The sequence below is a fragment of the Chlorocebus sabaeus genome, chromosome X (assembly GCF_047675955.1).
Source record: "Chlorocebus sabaeus isolate Y175 chromosome X, mChlSab1.0.hap1, whole genome shotgun sequence".
NCBI lineage: Eukaryota > Metazoa > Chordata > Mammalia > Primates > Cercopithecidae > Chlorocebus > Chlorocebus sabaeus.
In genome coordinates this window covers 112,238,707-112,257,039 of record NC_132933.1, presented here as the reverse complement: position 1 = coordinate 112,257,039, position 18,333 = coordinate 112,238,707, and the positions used below count along the sequence as shown (strand labels likewise).

At 42.0% G+C, this 18,333-nt stretch overlaps 1 protein-coding gene across 1 annotated transcript in view; it reads left to right on the top strand.

The window, feature by feature from the left end:
* Positions 1-28: 28 nt before the first annotated feature.
* The window catches only part of ATP6AP2 (ATPase H+ transporting accessory protein 2), a 26,408-nt gene continuing 8,103 nt past the window's right edge, over positions 29-18,333 (top strand). Inside the window, exons 1-5 of the mRNA XM_007991420.3 lie at positions 29-235; positions 8,132-8,262; positions 10,387-10,518; positions 17,015-17,110; positions 17,292-17,429. Of these exons, the coding sequence (XP_007989611.1) occupies positions 199-235; positions 8,132-8,262; positions 10,387-10,518; positions 17,015-17,110; positions 17,292-17,429 (534 nt within the window). The 5' untranslated portion in view covers positions 29-198. The remainder of the gene's footprint in view (positions 236-8,131; positions 8,263-10,386; positions 10,519-17,014; positions 17,111-17,291; positions 17,430-18,333) is intronic.

Below are 18,333 nucleotides of genomic sequence, written 5' to 3'. Positions count from 1 at the left end.
GTTACGTCTCTTCCGTAGGCCGCGACGTAGCTGGTGATTGGTGGCGAAAGCGGCAGCTGTCCCAGCGGACGCGACGAAGGGACGGGCCCCGGGAGTCTGGAAGAGTCCGAGCGCGTCGCCCCCTCACGCTGCGGTTGTCGCTCGTGTCCCGCCGGCCCGCTCCGTGTCGCCCCGCACTGCTGCGGCCGGCGCGGCACCATGGCTGTGTTTGTCGTGCTCCTGGCGTTGGTGGCGGGTGAGGAGCCGGGGGCGGGCAGGACGTGCCTGGGGAGGCCCTGCGCCGCGGGGCTTGGGGGTCCGGGGCGGCCGCGGGCGAGTGACTGCGAGGCAGGTGCCGCAGTGCGGTCAGTCAGCGGCGGCCTCGCCTCAGCAGCCTCCCTGTCAGCATCTTCTCCGGATCGGCGGTGGCGGCGCGGCCTCACGGGCCGCCGGGGCCGGGGCTGGGCTGCGTAGGGGGCCCCTGAGCCGGCCTCCACCCTCCACTTTGAGGAAGGCGCGTCCGGCAGGCCTCTTCCGCCTGGAGAGGCCCTTCAGAGTACGGAGATACATTTCTCAATGAAGTGGGATTCATTGAGGCGCAGCCCGCTGCCGAAGAAGGGAAGGCAGACTTTTTAGCTGCCACGATGTTTTTGCATTTGTACGGTGTCTTCATTTCTAGTGGTTGTCATCAGTAATTGCTGAAATCTCCTCCCCTTCCTTCCCTTATGTATATTTCAGGATACAAAAGTTGAGATGGAGTCATTATTTTTATATGATTATTTCTTAAGGCGAATACAAAGCACCTCTCAATGGTTTGTCACAGTTCCAAATTTTAAGGATTTGGAAACTAGGATGTGAGTCACATTTTTAGGGTCACATGTCAATACATGGTAGCTTTCTGAGTAGAACCTAGGTTCCTAAGCATTCAGCAAGAGGAGAAAAAATCAGCTAATACGTGGTCTCTTATTGCATATCATGTGGTAATGTATTTCATTTGACAGCAGTCCTTAGAAGTGGGTATCTTCTTCGTTTTGCAGGGTGATCAACCTAAATAAATTACCCAGTGCTAAACAGGTAGTAGCAAAGCTGAATTTGATTTCAGATGAGGTGGTACCAGCGCATGGGCCTTTTCCATTATATATGTTGTGTTGCACAGGTAACGCTATTACTGTATGAGAATGTGGGAGTAATGGGGGCTGAGACTGGAGGCACACACAGTAGTGAACAAGAGGCCAAGTTGAGAACAGTTTGGAGGAGTGGGTGCTCTGATCCTCAGTGTGTCAGTTTAAAACCTGTGGGAGGCCGGGCGCGGTGGCTCACGCCTGTAATCCCAGCACTTAGGGAGACTGAGGCAGGCGGATCACCTGAGGTCAGGAGTTTGAGACCAGCCTGGCCAACATGGCAAAACGCCATCTCTACTGCAAATACAAAAATTACCCGGGCGTGATGGGGCACGCCTGTAAATCCCAGCTATTCAGGAGGCTGAGGTACAGGAATCGCTTGAACCCGGGAGACGGAGGTTGCAGTGAGCCGAGATCGCGCCACTGCACTCCAGCCTGAGCGACAGAGCCAGACTTTGTCTCAAAAGCAAAAACAAACAAACAGACAAACAAACCAAAAACCTATGTGAGGTGTTGGGAGGTCCTGCTTTTGGAATGGCGATTTAATTCTGCACCAGTATGCTCTTGAAATCTGCAGATTCCTCTGTCCCTAGAGGTGCGGGGGGTTTTTGTGTGTTAATGATAGTTACGTTGTATCCATGCCCCAAACATTTTCAAGTTTTTTGTTTCTTCTGTTTCTGGCTCTGGAAAGGTCATTCTGATCTACTGAGATACTTTGAGGGAATTAATTTTAATTCAGTTTTTGAAATTTTAAAAATATTCCCTTTGATCCTATGGTTTAACTGAACATCTATTGAGATTCCATGTTTTAATGTTTTGACTGATATTATTTTGATTCAGTGAGGTGTAGGCTTTTTTTGTTTTGGGTCTGAGATAAAATAATTGCTTCTGCACACGGTTTGAACATGCTTTCCTTACTAGCATAGCCGAGTTCATACAGAACAAGAACCTGATCCTGTCAGCTTCTGAATTGCTCAGTCTTGTCAGATGAGGTTCAATTATTATTTTCCACAATGACTAAATGTGATGTAATGGAAAATATCTTTAAGAGCTCTGACTTCTATATTCCAGGCAGAAACAAAAATAGAAATCCTTTAAAACAGTGTTGCCAAACTAGAGAGAGAACTAGGGACCTAGAGAGAGGAAGGGAACTAGGGTTTTGAATACCAAATCATGAGGAGTATTTGAAAAAATTCAGATATTTAGCCTGGAGAAGAATGGCCAAGGGTGAACACATGGAATTTGAAGTGATGTCATGTAGAAGAGGAGAGAGATAGGACCCATTTTATATTAATTGATTCCATCCACCATTCAGAGATGATCATAGCACAGTATAGTGGAGTTCCTAGAGGGAAGGACACTTATCCCAGACGGGGGAGGCTGAGAAAAATTTCCCATGGGAGGTGCCTCCCAGGGCTAATGTGTTGAAAAGTTGGGGTGGGAAGAAAAGGTATTTGAAACAGAACAGCATGTGTAAAAGCAGAGCGATGTGAGAGTAAAGGGGCAATTAGTTTGGTGGGGCTAAAATGTACAGCGATTAAGTTGGGGAGATCCCAGAAATAATGTTGATGAGGTTACTTGGGTGTTAATGCTTTGGGTTTTGCCTCAGAGTCTCTGGGCAGTGAGAGGAGGCATTTAAGCAGAAGGGTGAATGGTCAGATCTGTATTTTGAAGCAGTTATGGGAAAATCTGGATTGGAGAGTGGCATGACAAGGGTCATAAGGCAACCAATTCTAGCACACCTGGTGAGGGCCTGAAGAGTGTGCCCTGGACATAGAGGGAAAGGATTTGTGAGATAAGAAAGAAAGATGAAATTCAGTGGCTAATTAGCTGTGTTGCTGAGGAAGGATTTAAAGACAACTGATTCCAGCCACTGGTTGGAAGGTGGTATCATCCATCAAGATAGAGAATACAGGAGAAGCGTGTGGAAAGATGGTGAATTGGGTGTTTTTGGTGTTTGCAGCCTTAGGAGTAGTTGGGCTCAGCCTCGGAGAGATGTAGAATAGGAAAGTAATAAAAGTCAAGAATGGAGCCCTTAGATCTCCAAAGTGGAATATGCTAGGTGATCCATTTGGATGTCAGAAGAATGTACTAGAACTTCCATTTATATCTTTTTTGTTTTTGTTTTTGAGGCAGAGTCTCATTCTGTCGCCCAGGCTGGAGTGCACTGGTGTGATCACAGCTCACTGCAGCCTCGACTACCCAGGCTCAAGCGATTCTCCCACCTCAGCCTCCCTAGCAGCTGGGACTGCAGGTGCATGCCACCATACCCAGCTAATTTTTTGTTTGTTTTTGTAGTGATGAGGTCTCGAACTACTGGGCCCAAGTGATCCTCCTCCTCAGCCTCCCAAAGTGCTGGAATTACACGCAGGTGTGAGCCATCGCACCTGGCCTCTATCTATCTATCTGTCTATCTAGCGATCTTTTTTTTTTTTTTTCTTTTTTGAGACAGTCTTGCTCTGTTACCCAGACTGAAGTGCAGTGGCACAATCTCAGCTCACTACAACCTCCACCTCCTGGGTTCAAGTGATTCTTGTCCCTCAGCCTCCCAAGTAGCTGGGACTACTCTTGTTGCCCAGGCTGGAGTGCAATGGCATGATCTTGGCTCACCTCAAGCTCCACCTCCTGGGTTCAAGTGATTCTCCTGCCTCAGTCTTCCAAGTAGCTGGGATTACAGCCATGCGCCACCACGCCTGGCTAATTTTGTATTTTTTTTAGTAGAGACGGGATTTCTCCATGTTGGTCAGGCTGGTCTTGAACTCTCAACCTCAGGTGATCTGCTTCCTGAGTAGCTGGGACTACAGGCATGCACCACCACATCCGGCTAACTTGTGTATTTTTTTTGGTAGAGACGAGTTTCACTATGTTCGCCAGACTGGTCTCGAACTCCTGACCTCAAATGATCCGCCCACCTCAGCCTCCAAAAGTGCTGGGAATACAGGCATGAGCCACCACACCTGGCCTAATTTTTATATTTTCAGTAGAGATGGGGTTTCTCCATGATGGCCAGGCTGGTCTTGAACTCTTGACCTCAAGTGATCTGCCTGTCTCAGCCTCCCAAAGTGCTGGGATTACAGCTGTGAGCCATCATGCCTGGTCTATTTTTATCTTATCTCTCTTTGAGTAATAACGGTCAGGTATTTTGTAGACTGTCCCTCAATTTGGGTTTATCTGATGTTTTCTCATTATTAGATTGGGAAAAATATACACAGGTATCTCATCCATTTTAAAATTTTTGTTTTTTTGTGCTTTGTAATATAGCACAAATCAAATACATAATCTATTACTATAGTAGAAGTGTATACTTTACATGGAGAGGATGAGAGGGACAGAGAGAAGAGAGAAAGGCTACTTTCCAATTTTGTGCTGACAGGGTTGAAATCTAAAAAGTTTGGCCACCAGTGCTTTAAAGGACAGGAAGGGAAAGAAACAGAGGAGAAGCAATCAAAGGGATTGCAAGGAAAACCAGGGGCTGTGGCTACATGAAGACCAAAGCAGGGGCTTTTCAAGGACGGAGTTGGCAGTATCAAATGCTTTGGTAAGTTAGATAAAATTAAGGGATGGAAATTGCCTTTGAGTTTGGGGAGTCGTTTCAATGGCATGGTGGGCTTGGAAAGTGTGGGCGACCAGGTGCAGTGGCTCACGTCTGTAATCCCAGCACTTTGGGAGGCCAAGGCTGGCGGGTTGTTTGAGGTCAGGAGTTTGAGACCAGTCTGGCCAACATAGTGAAACCCCGTCTCTACGAAAAAAATACACAAGTTAGCCACATGGGGTGGCGCGTGCCCGTAGTCCCAGCCACTCAGGAGTCTGAGGCAGTAGAATCTCTTGAACCTGGGAGGTGGAGGTTGCGGTGAGCTGAGATCCTTACCACTGCACTCCAACCTGGGTGACAGAGCAAGACCCTGTCTCAAAAAAAAAAAAAAAAATTAAAAAATGTTTTAAAAAATTGTGTGGGTTAAGTAGTAAATGTAAAATGAAGTATAGAAGCAAACGGTGGTTGACTGCTCTTCCTGGATTCTTCCTCTGAAGGGGAGCAAGGCTGGTAGCTGGTGGAGACTGGTAGGACCAAAGGAGGTTTTTTTATGGTTTTAGTTATAGAATGGGAGTGCCCTGAGTTTATTTTTATGCTGAAGTGAAAGGGCCAGTGGAGAGGGAGAAAATTGGTGGTTTGAGGTGTGACTTCATTCATTCATTAACTCAACAAGTACTTATTGAGCAGCAATGTGTCGGGCTCTCTTCTCAGCCCTGGGGATAGTGTGTGAACAAGACTGCACTGAAATCCCTGCCTTCATGGAGCTTGTATTCTATAGGGCCATCTTTTGATGGCTGTTACCATATAGCCACCTAGCTCCTGATATGTTGTCTGTCCTAGAAGAGTGGCTTACTTAATAAACAGTGAAGGAGCGAAGGTCCCTGAGAAGGCTGAACACAGGATTGTCTTAGACTGGAGAAGGGACATCCCTGCCCTCATGTCTGGAGGGAGAGGAGATATAGATAGGGGCTTGTGCAGATAAATTTGTGGTGGGGAGAAGAAGCAGGTAGCTCAAGAAATTCCTCTGTTTTCTCTGAAGCTGGAGATGAGGTTATCTGGTGAGACTGAGTCAGGGAGTGATAGCATAGGAAGTTGAAAGTTAGGAAGCCCATTTCAGTTCAGTACAAGGAAAAACTTTTCAAAGGATTAGAATGTTGGGAAAATGAAGCCAGTTGCTGGCAAATGTAGTTCGTGTATTGAGGTGGTGTCCCCATCACTGGCAGTATTGAAATAGAGAAGGGGTGACTTTCTGCCAGGTATCCCTGAGACATGCTTATACTTACAATAAGCAGAAGTTTGGACAAATGACCTTTCTCTTTATAGGAGTCCCTGACTCTAGGTTTTCTAAAGCTCTGGGCTTCTAAAGGACTGTTGTACAAGCATGGAAGTTGAAACTACGAAGGTGGGGCAAAGTTATTTGGTATAGGTTTGCTGGAATTGAATGAGTAGGGCCATGTCTCAAAACAAGGGTATCTCCAAATCAAAATATGGTTTTTTAAATGTGTATGGTACCTGGGGCTGGGTGTGGTGGCTCATGCCTGTAATCCCAACACATAGGGAGGCCGAGGCGGGCTGATCACTTGAGGTCAGGAGTTTGAGACCAGCCTGGCTGATATGGTGAAACCCCATCTCTACTAAAAATACAAAATTTAGCCAGGCATGGTGGCACACACCTGTAATTCCAGCTACTCAGGAGGCTGAGGCAGGAGAATTGCTTGAACCTGGGAGGCGGAGGTTGCAGTGAGCCAATATTGTGCCACTGCACTCCAGCCTTGGCAACACTGCAAGACTCTGTCTCAAAACAAACAAACAAACAAAATATGTGTATGGTTCTTGGGAAGCATAGGTCTCTTGGTTACTCATTTTTTTAGTGTTTGCAGTACTACCACTTTAGTGAACCAAGATATCTATCAGTTACAAAAGACCATTCCATTCTGCTAAATTTTTTTGGTCTATCTTCAGCTAGAGCAGTTTGGAAGTTCCTGTTCTGATGGCTGTGCTGGATTGAAATTTGTAACACTATGTATCAGCACCATCCTGAAACCTTTTATTTACTGTCAATACTGCAACACCAAAACATTTACTGTTGCTTCCAACTTTATTTCCATACCCTGTTAGTGGTACTTTCCTTAGGTCAAGAGAATAACACTGATGCTTTACTAAAGTCTAATTTTCCCATACTAGATGTGGCTAACATTTGTTCTAGACTTAGAGCTAATTTTTTCATAGGAATGCAAAATTTAAAAATCAGCCAGGCATGATGGCATGCACCTGTAGTCCTAGCTACTCAGAAGGCTGAAGCAGGAAGCTGAGGCAGGAAGATCCCTTGGGCCCTGGAGTTTGAGGCTGCAGTGAGTCATGCAGACTCAAACTCAGCTTGGGCGACACAGTCAGACCCTGTCTCTAAAAAAAGAACTAGGTACAAATTTCATCCTTAAATGTAAACAACCAATCGTGTTCACTTTGGTTGCCCAAAGACTACAGAAAGCTCAGAGGCTCTGCCCTTAGGCCTGGCAGTGAAGCAGTTCCCAGGCAGAATTTCTGTTTTCAGGGGTGCTCGGGATATGGAGAAAAGTTCCTTTCAGTGACTGAAATTAGCTACTTGTCCCCGTGTAAGCTAGACATCACTAGGTTAATAGATAATGGATGAAGAGGCCAAATACATCATCCTTGGCTGTGGAGGGCTTATAAAATAGTCCCTTTCTCATCTTTATCTTTTAATCCCAAAACCTTAGACTAGTTGACTTTATCATTACAGAATACCTTTTCTTACCCTCTTGACATGTCAACTACAATTTCCTGGACTTTGTTTCTAAAGTCTGAAGTGTTTTTGTGTTTCTCCTTGTGACATGTATGCCCCATCCCCCCAACATTTGAGAGTCCTTATTTCACTAGGGTTGCCTGTGGGACATAAGGGAAGATGTTACCTATCCTAAGACATACTAACCTGCTAAAATCTTATAGTGAAATACTAGGAACTTTATGAATTTGTATTGTGTAGAGAGGATTGATGGTAGAAATAATTTAGAGATTTCAAGCTTTTCTTCCTTTTTAGTCTGTGCCTGGGCTTTGTTTTTTAAATTTTGGAGATATGCCACTGATTTCTAATTCCTGCCAAATTGCTACATGCCTCTATTAAGAGCCATCAGTAGGAAGGTGTCTATATCATTAGGAAACCCTGTTTTATAGTCGTACCTTTGTTGATCTCTTTTTGAGATTTTGTTTGTTTCTTGTTTTTATCAGGCAGTCCCTGAACCAGAATAGGTTCAGAGAGGCTCTGATAGTTGTACTTTTGTTCCAGCAGAATGTGTGGACTTAAATCCTTAGATTGATATTTTGAAAAAGAATTTGTTATTGTTTAGGACTCAGCATTTTGACCAGTCATAATTTAATATGCTAAGTCAGTGGTGAATGGGGAAACATGTATTATATTTAATAATTGTCAAGGTAAATGATTTATGGTGTTGATAATTCATTTACTAATCTGTTTTCTTTTCAGGTGTTTTGGGGAACGAGTTTAGTATATTAAGATCACCGGGGTCTGTTGTTTTCCGAAATGGAAATTGGCCTATACCAGGAGAGCGGATCCCAGACGTGGCTGCATTGTCCATGGGCTTCTCTGTGAAAGAAGTATGTATATATTTTTTTAAATGTTTGGAGCTGCTTCTAAGAACATTTTTACTGATTTCTGCTAATAGCCCAAGAAAGCATCAAACAAACGTAGGTACATTTGGTACAGATTACAAAAGTTAAAAAGCTCATCTGGACCAGGCGCAGTGGCTCACGCCTGTAATCCCGGCATTCTAGTAGGCCAAGGTGGGAGGATCAGTTGAACCCAGGAATTTGAGACCAGCCTGGGCAACATAGTGAGACTCCCATCTCAATTAAAAATAAATGAATTAATTTTTAAAAAGCCCATTTGAGTTGGGAAGATTTTGGATAAGTGCTTCAAGCTTGGCTTCTGAAACAAATCATTAGAAATCTTTAACTATATAATTGTTTATTCATTGTAGTGAAATTCTTTATATATTAGAGAATGCATCTGTCCTACTGCTAATAGGATATCTACTTTGTTGTTTTTTTTTTTTCTTTTAGAATAGGCAATAGATTCACTATGAATGATAAAATATATATGCATTATGCCTGAGGTTAGGAAAATAGTGTAGTCAGTAGCCATGGGGCAGCCAAGGACCTTGGTTTCCTAGAATGAAGTTGTGACCTGTTGTAGTAATTGGTTGCTTATGTGATTGTAGGGGGTGGGAGGGTCTAGATCCAGTCAGTATGAGAGATCAGAAGCTAAGGGCTCAGAAGAAAGGAAATGCAGCTTGCTCTGTGCTATCATCTCCTTCTCTTTGTAAGTCTGCTGCTTTTGATGTGGTCTCTAGATATATATCATCAGTCACTGAAAGGAACTTTTCTCCAAATCCTGAGCACCCCTGAAAACAGAAACTCTGCCTGGGAACTGCTTCACTGCCAGGCCTAAGGGCAGAGCCTCTGAGCTTTCTGTAGTCTTTGGGCAACCAAAGTGAACACGATTGGTTGTTTACATTTAAGGATGAAATTTGTACCTAGTTCTTTTTTTAGAGACAGGGTCTGACTGTGTCGCCCAAGCTGAGTTTGAGTCTGCATGACTCACTGCAGCCTCAAACTCGAGGGCCCAAGTGATCTTCCTGCCTCAGCCTCCTGCCTCAGCCTTCTGAGTAGCTAGGACTACAGGTGCATGCCATCATGCCTGGCTGATTTTTAAATTTTTCATAGAGACAGGGTCTCACTATGTTGTCCAGGCTAGTAGGTCTTTAACTCCTGGCCTCAAGCAATCCTTTCTGCCTTAGCCTTCTAAAGTGCTAGATTACAGGCACAAGCCACCACACCCAGCCTGTACCTAATTCTTTTCTTTGTTTTGTTTTGTTTGCAACAGGGTCCCGCTCTGTCACCCAAGCTAGAGTGCAGTGGCCTGATCTCGGCTCACTGCAACCTCCACCTCCTAGGTTCAAGAGATTCTCCCACCTCAGCCTCCCCAGTAGCTGGGACCACAGGTGCACAACACCATGCCCAGATCATTTTTATATTTTTTGTAGAGACAGGATTTTGCCATGTTGCCCAGGCTGGTCTTGAACTCCTGGGCACAAGGAATCTACCTGCTTCAGCCTCCCAAAGTGCTGAGATTATAGGCGTGAAGACCATACCCGACCATCTAGTTCTTTACAACCCTAAACTTGACTACAGATGGCTGTTAAAATAACTTTGAGAAAGAATTATTAGTAAACTAATGATAGTTACTTTTAGTAGGAATTGTTTTATTTATAAAGAGCTTAGTCTAAAGAGGATGTTTTAATGACCATCTTGCTATGTCGCTGTGAAAGATAAAAGTGATGCTGTATATAAGGGCAAAAAATGATGTGGGGGAAGAAAATTTCCGTGGCTACATGAAGAAAAGAATTATTTTGTGATCTGTTATTTGAAAGGTACCTATGTTTTGTTTACTTGCTTGTTTTTTTCCACAAAAGGTGTGAGATAACTTACTATTAGACTTTGTTTCAAATCTGTAGAATTTTAAGAAAATGAAGAGGGTAGAAATCAGCATTCTTAATTAGGAGATTGCAGCGACTGCCACAAATAAAATGTTTACTTTCCCTGTGAATTTTCCTTGTCAGTGTCATCCCAGAACCCCTTAACTCTGCTTATTAGATGTTATTGGGGAGGTGGGTTCCTGAGTTTATAATTAAGCACCGTTTTGTGCTTTTCAATGTTTAGGACCTTTCTTGGCCAGGACTCGCAGTGGGTAACCTGTTTCATCGTCCTCGGGCTACTGTCATGGTGATGGTGAAGGGAGTGGACAAACTGGCTCTACCCCCAGGCAGTGTCATTTCGTACCCTTTGGAGAATGTGAGTATTTATTATAAAAAATTAAAGGGATGTGTTTTACATTTTCCCTTGTCAGCTGCCATTATGAATTGCATTCTGAACATACTTCTCTTATCTGTTTCTGATGCACGGTTTCTTTTGAAATTCTTTTACAAACACAATTTCTTTTTAAGAAAATTACATGATGATTGTAATTGATTGAGGCTTGGCTGTTCTCTGTGGATGAGAGTACTGTTTAAGATAAGAGATAGAGAAATTGCCCCACTCAGAATAGCCAGAGGCTCGAAAAAGCCACCAAAGGAGAAACCAGTTGGGGGTGTATCCTGCTGCCATTTTCTTGGCCATTGTCTTGTCATCTTCCCTGCAGGATTTTACCTGTTTTTGTGTGTAAGGACACTGGAGGCTGCTTGCTGGCTCACTTACTCCTTCACTGGCCATTCAGGCAATGTGGGTGACTGTGCTGATCTGAGAGGCCCTCCTTCCATTATAAGCATAGAGAAGTGCTTGAAAGAATGTCACAAAAACATTTTTACTAGCATAAGTAAATTTGAATGCAAGAGGGGGCGATATACACAGGTGTTACATATGGATGGAAAACTCAGAAGCCATAGTAGTGAGCAGGAGCTGATGCTGAAACTGTGTTTCCTACAGAAATCCAGGGACTAGAAAATGCTGTCACCTTGTTCTTGAAAAGACGACTGGTAAAACTAGTAAAGCTGGCGTGCTGCCCTTGGCTGTTGGACCCAAAGAGTCCCCTGAGAGAAATTAGAATTAGAATTATAGGCTTATGCTGTGCAGAGTGGTTCTTTCCAAATTCACATGACCTGCCCCATAGGGACACCTCCACAGCCAAGGGCTCCTTTGGTCAAATATGGAAGATGAGTGGAATTTACAAAGCACCTGAAGGAAAAAAAATGCCACGAGAAACTAGGTGCAACAAACAGAATTCATCTCCTTAGAACTACAGAGAATAGGCCAATTTCCAAGAGACCTAAAAATACATACATTAAAATTGTGGGGGAAAAAAAAAAAAGGGGCCAGACATGGTGGCTCACACCTGTAATCCCAGCACTTTGGGAGGCCAAGATGGGAGGATCGCTTGAGGCCAGGAGTTCGAGACCACCTTGGTCAACATAGCAAGACCCTATCTCTGGGGAGGGGAGAAGAAGAAAGAAAGAGGAAAAAATTTGTGAAAAAAAGGAAGGAACAGAAACTATGAGGGAGTTATAAGATATTTTTGATATATGGTACTTTAGTTGATACTTCAAAATATTTCATAATTTGTATTGTGATTCTTTAACCCATGAGTTATATAGAAGTATTTTTTCCAAATGCATGAGTTTTTAAAACATAATTTCTAATTTTTAAATTTCTAAGTTCACTGCATTGTAATACTGTGGTCTATGTGATGCTGAAGTTTTGGGAATTTTTTTTTTTTCACACTTTCCTGTGGTCTAGTATAGATTATTTCCAAGCACACATGGCATACTTAGAAAAAATTACTATGCACTAATCCACAAGGCAAATCTCAACAAACAATAAAGAATCAGTATCATATAAACTACCTTCTCTGACCACAATGCAGTTAAATCTGAAAATAATAATAAAACAATATCTTAAAAGGGTATTTGGAGCCCGACACCATGCCTCATGCCTGTAATCCCAACACTTTGAGAGGCCGAGGCGGGTGAATCACTTGAGGCCAGGAATCCGAGACCAACCTGGCCAACATGGCTAAACCCTGTCTCTACTGAAAATACAAAAATTAGCCAGGTATGGTGGCACACGTCTGTAGTCCCAGCTACTTGGTGGCTGAGGCACGAGAATTACTTGAACCCGGGAGGTGGAGGTTGCAGTGAGCTGGGATTGCGCCACTGCACTCCAGTCTGGGTGACAGAGCAAGACTGTATCTGAAAAAAAAAAAGAAAAAGCTATTTGGATCAACATTTCTCCTTTCCCCATCCACCTGTCTTCCCCAGCCTCTTCTAACCATCATTCTGCTCTCTACTTCTATGAGTTCAACTTACAAGTGAGGTCATGTAGTATTTGTCCTTCTATGCCTGGCTTATTTCACTTAACATAATGTCCTCCAGGTTTATCCATGTTGCAAATGACAGTTTCCCCTACTTTAAAGGCTGTATAGTATTCCATTATGTTTATATACCACATTTTCTTCTGCCGAGACCAGCTGGGTTGGGGAGACCAGCGGTGCTAGAGGAATTAAAGACACACACACAGAAATATAGAGGTGTGAAGTGGGTAATCAGGGGTCTCACAGCCTTCAGAGCTGAGAGCCCCGAACAGAGATTTACCCACATATTTATTAACAGCAAACCAGTCATTAGTGTTGTTTCTATAGATATTAAATTAACTAAAAGTGTCCCTTATGGAAAATGAAGGATGGGCCGAATTAAAGGAATAGGTTGGGCTAGTTAACTGCAGCAGGAACATGCCCTTAAGACACAGATCGCTCATGCTATTGTTTGTGACTTAAAAATGCCTTTAAGCGGTTTTCCACCCTGGACGGGACAGGTGTTCCTTGCCCTCATTCCTGTAAACCGACAACCTTCCAGCTTGGGCGTTAGGGCCGTTATGAACATGTCACAGTGCTGCAGAGATTTTGTTTATAGCCAGTTTTGGGGCCAGTTTATGGCCAGATTTTGGGGGGCTGTTCCCAACACACATTTTCTTCTTTCTGCTTTTTTCTTTTTTTTGAGACAGCATCTTGCTCTGTCACTCAGGCTGGAATGCAGTGGTGCAATATCATCTCACTGCAACTTCTGCCTCCTGAGTTCAAGGGATTCTGGTGCCTCAGCCTCCTGAGTAGCTGGGATTACAGGTGCACGCCACCACGTCCGGCTAATTTTTTGTATTTTTAGTAGAGATGAAGTTTCATCATGTTGGCCAGGCTGGTCTCAAACTCCTGAGTTCAGGTGATCCACCCACCTCAGCCTCCCAAAGTGCTGGAATTACAGGCGTGAGCCACTGCATCCAGTTGCACATTTTCTTTTATCCATTCGTTTGATTATGGACACCGACGTTGCTTCCATCCATATCTTAGAAATTGTAAATAGTGCTGCAGTGAACATGGGAGTGCAGTTACCTCTTCAGCATACTGACTTCAATTGCTTTGGATATATATACCCAGAAGTGGGCTTACTGGATCATGCTTTAGTGATCTGTTGCACAGAATGGTGACTATATTAAATAATAATGCGGTGTATATTTCAAAACTGCTAAAGGAGTAGATTTTAGATACTTTTACCACAAAAAAAGATAAGTATGTGAGGTGATGGATTTGTTCATTAGCCTGATTTAATCAGTCCACTTTGTAAACTTATGACAAAACATGACGTTGTACCCCATAAATATATACAGTTACTGTTTGTTAGTTAAAAATAAAATGAAAAGTATTTGGAAATAGTAACAAACAAAAGATATGACTCCTCAGATTGAAAGCATATGGAACATCCAGTAGGCAAAAGCCAGATCCACACCTGGATACAGTGAAATTGAAGAGTCATCAAGGAAATGGAAAGTCTTAAAAGCTATCAGGGAGAAAAAAGACACTGTCATTACAAAGGAATGAGAGTAGAAGGAAAGCAAGGAAAATGCAGTGATTGTGTAGTATGAGCTAAGTTGAGTATTATTTACATTGTCATAATAATAAAATGATATTGATCCAGTGAAAATTTTGATGTAACTGTTGGGAGAGTGGGGAGATAGAAACAGAAGTGGAGCGCATGGATGGCTCAGGGGGTGGGGCAGTGTGGTTGGTGATGTGAGAGAGCTAAAGCCTCGTTTTCTATAATGGGTAGTAAATAGACAAGGCCTAAAATTGAAAAATCAGGAGATTTAATTTAAGTGTCTTATTTAGAGATGGTAAAAACAAAAAAAGTCAACAAGAAAAGATAGTTGGAATAGATGCACTCCTAAATAATTCATCAGTTGAGGAGGAGATCACTGGAACTTTCTAAATTATTTGGAACTGAGTAACAATGAGTGTACCATTTATTTACAAAATTGGGAGGTGCAGCTAACGTGGTAAGAAAAGAGAAGTTTATAGCCTTAAATTCATGTTTTAGACAATTTAGCTTGTCTAAGAATGGAAATTAATGAGCTAAAGAAAGCAGAAGAACTTCAGAGTAAATACACATAAAGTAGAAGGAAGGGAACAATACAGATCAAAAGGCAGATTATTTCACAGGGAGCATTTAAGTCGTTTATTATGTGATTTCTGTGAAAATCATTGCAGAAGATTTTCTTCAAAATAAATATATAAAAATCCAAAATGCCATTTTGAGGTTTTTATTAGCATGTAATCCAAAAATAAAGATTTAACAACAGACTAGCCTCATTTTACATGAGAAGAAGCTGTGCTGTGCGAGGAGCTCATTTTATTGTTTGGCCCTGGTTGGCTGCCCAATACTTTTCCTAGCAGAAGATGGTAAATGAGAGAAAAGATTCAGGGGCAAACCCCACAAAACATAAAAACCAGAGTATCTTAGAATTCCATTTAACGAAGCTTCCATTTGATTAGCTAGCTGTTTTAGTTAGAATTTCAAGTCATACAGGTACAGAAATATGAGAAGAGATATGCATCTCCTTATAATACAGTGAGAGAAACCATCATTCGTTATTATAAGCAACCAAGCTTTTTACTTTTTGAGCTTAGCTGCCTATATAATTATTTATTTTCCTTCATTGGTGTTCATCTGATTCATGAGCTGCTTCAATTTGATCTCTATGGACATGGTACCTAATCTTCAACTTCCCTGAACCAAGCGCCATTTCACTAAGTGAAGTGAGGCTGGAAAGTTTGCATGATTTACTCATGTATTCCCCTCACAGCCTGAGGAGGTAAACTGTATGATCGCTAAAGGAAAGCACCTCTAGCTGATTCAGGGCAGCTGCTAACAGTATGCTTTTGCAACTTTGAACTCTCTTCCCCCTCTTCACTTACTCATTAACTCATTTTAAGAGAATTTGGGGAAGAGTTAATAAGCATCTTGAGTAAGAGAAAAAAATTATTTCATTTCACAGAATCATAAAATTGATCACTTAATATTGATGTTGGGGCCGGGCGTGGTGGCTCATGCCTGTAATCCCAGCACTTTGAGAGGTCAAGGCCGGCAGATCACATGAGGCTAGGAGTTTGAGACTAGCCTGGCCAACTTGGTGAAACCCCATCTCTACTAAAAATACAAAAATTAACCAGGTGTGGTGGTGCGTGCCTGTAATCCCAGCTACTCAGGAGGCTGAGGCAGGAGAATCACTTGTACCTGGGAGGCGGAGGCTGAGGCAGGAGAATCACTTGTACCTGGGAGGCGGAGGCTGCAGTGAGCCGAGATCACGCCACTGTACTCCAGCCTGGGCGACAGAGCAAGACTCTGTCTCAAAATAAATAAATAAATAAATAAATAAATAAATAAATAAATAAATAAATAAAAAATAAGTGATGCTGGGATTTTATCAGTAAGACATAATCACATTGATTTCTGCCTGTACCACATTAGCGTTACTTTGCTACTTGTAAACATGAATCTTTAAGTAGTAAGGGAACTACTGAACGAAAGATCAACGTAAGAAATCTCCATTAAAACAAAAACATGACTGTATTCCTTGTTTTAATACAGTAATACTGGGAATGAAATAATTTTTTGAGGGGAAAAATAACTAATTTATTTTTTAAAATCATGTAGTGCAAAACAAATCTAATGGAAATAGAAGTCAGAATTTTCATTACCCTTGAGGGTGGAGGTAGTACTTCGAGGGCACTGATGGTGTTCTGTGTCGGTCTGGCTGAGCTACCTGAGTGCATGCATTTGTAAACATTTGTTGAGCTGTTACCCCAAGATTTGTATACTATATTATATGTATTTTGCACTTTAATAAAAAAATTGAAGAAAAAAAGTAGGTCTTATCACAATTGGTTATTTCAATCTAATAAAATCAACATGTCCTAAGATAAAGGCTTCAAAAACCTTGTGACATACTTAACATGTTATCCAAGAGTCTTTAGGCTATCTGAAGACAAATGTTAAATCTCATTAAACATTTTTAAAATTTTGAAATGAAAGATGAATTCCATTTTTATTTCAATTAAATTCAATACTCAGATTCCTCTAACCTTCTCTTAAATGCAAGTTAAATACTTTAGTGTGGAATACACATTAATCATGGCACATTTAGTCAATATTGAAACCAAATGTATTGCTACTTCAAATACATGAATGATCACCAGAAAATGGTTTGTGCTAGATATAGTGTTGTGTCCATCAGGTTTAAATTATTTTCCTCTGAGGCACATTGGGAGACACAGACTCGGCCTACCAGGGGGCTGTTTAATCTTCTGTGCCCTCAAAAGAGCTTGTTTGGAAATGATTTTGGGTTTCTAAATTTCCATAGAAAGTGCTAGAAAAAAGTTTAAGCCTTCTTTTTAAATACCATTCAGATGAATGATTTTTCTTCCCACTTTGGTTCACATAATAATTGCGTTTTTACTCTTAAATTTCAGGCAGTTCCTTTTAGTCTTGACAGTGTTGCAAATTCCATTCACTCCTTATTTTCTGAGGAAACTCCTGTTGTTTTGCAGTTGGCTCCCAGTGAGGAAGTAAGTGATGATGTTTTTATTTAAGACATTTTAAAAAATAAACTTTTATTATTTGGAAATTATGAAATGTATTTTATTATGAAAATTTAAAACTAATTTATGAACAATGTTGTCATACCTCTGTGTATTGGAACTAATCTGTAGAATGTGAGCAACTTAAAATTTTCTATTCTTCTTACAGAGAGTGTATATGGTAGGGAAGGCAAACTCAGTGTTTGAAGACCTTTCAGTCACCTTACGCCAGCTCCGTAATCGCCTATTTCAAGAAAACTCTGTTCTAAGTTCACTCCCCCTCAATTCTCTGAGTAGGAACAATGAAGTAAGTGCAGTTATTCAATGAATATATGAATATCATTAATTTCCCTCTTTTTAAAAAATAGAGACAGGGTCTCACTCTGTTGTCCAGGGTCTCACTCTGTTGAGTCCAGGCGAACTCCTGGCCTCAAGCAATCCTGTCTCGGCCTCCCAAAGTGCTGGGATCACAGGCATGAGCCACTGCGTCTGGCCCTCCCATTCCTTATACTACTTGAAATTTTGGAAATTTTGATATTTTAGAAAATGAAAAATTGTGCACATTTACTGCTGGGGTAGATTCTTCTTTAATGTAATTTTCTTATGACTCTCATGAATAAACTGATCCTTTTTGTGAGTGGAGCTATGGTAAATAACATCACATTTTAGCATGAGGATTGCCACCTATTAATTCAAACAAGCCAGAGGTCATAGATCTACTTGGTGACTGGTGGAGCTGTGTGGATCTGGTAACTTGGGAGCCATTGTTCACTGCTTCTGCTGATGTGCTGCCACATTTTTCTCATTCATTCTGGACATTGCAGTGGAGGGAGCCACCTCTGCTTTTGACTCCTGTCCTTCAGCTTCTCCATCTGCTCATGCGCCCTCTTAACCATGTGGCATGCCACTTTTGTGGTGGCCTCCCCTCTTTATTTGCTGTGGATGACCAGGGCCATCATCTTTTATTCTCTGATGTGGAAACTATTCAAGGGAAGTAAGCAAACTGGGCCAATGGTAGGATCTCATTGCAGAGTGCCAGGATATCCCGATGCTTTGAAGGAAAACCACTGGAGAACTTGAATGCTTTATCATGGTTTTGTCAAAAATATAGCTATTGAGTGGCAGTCACTGTACTAGGGAATGGCCATCACCTTTTTGTTAGGAAATAATGTTTTATGTGCATTTTCAATTGAAGCAAACATACCAAATGG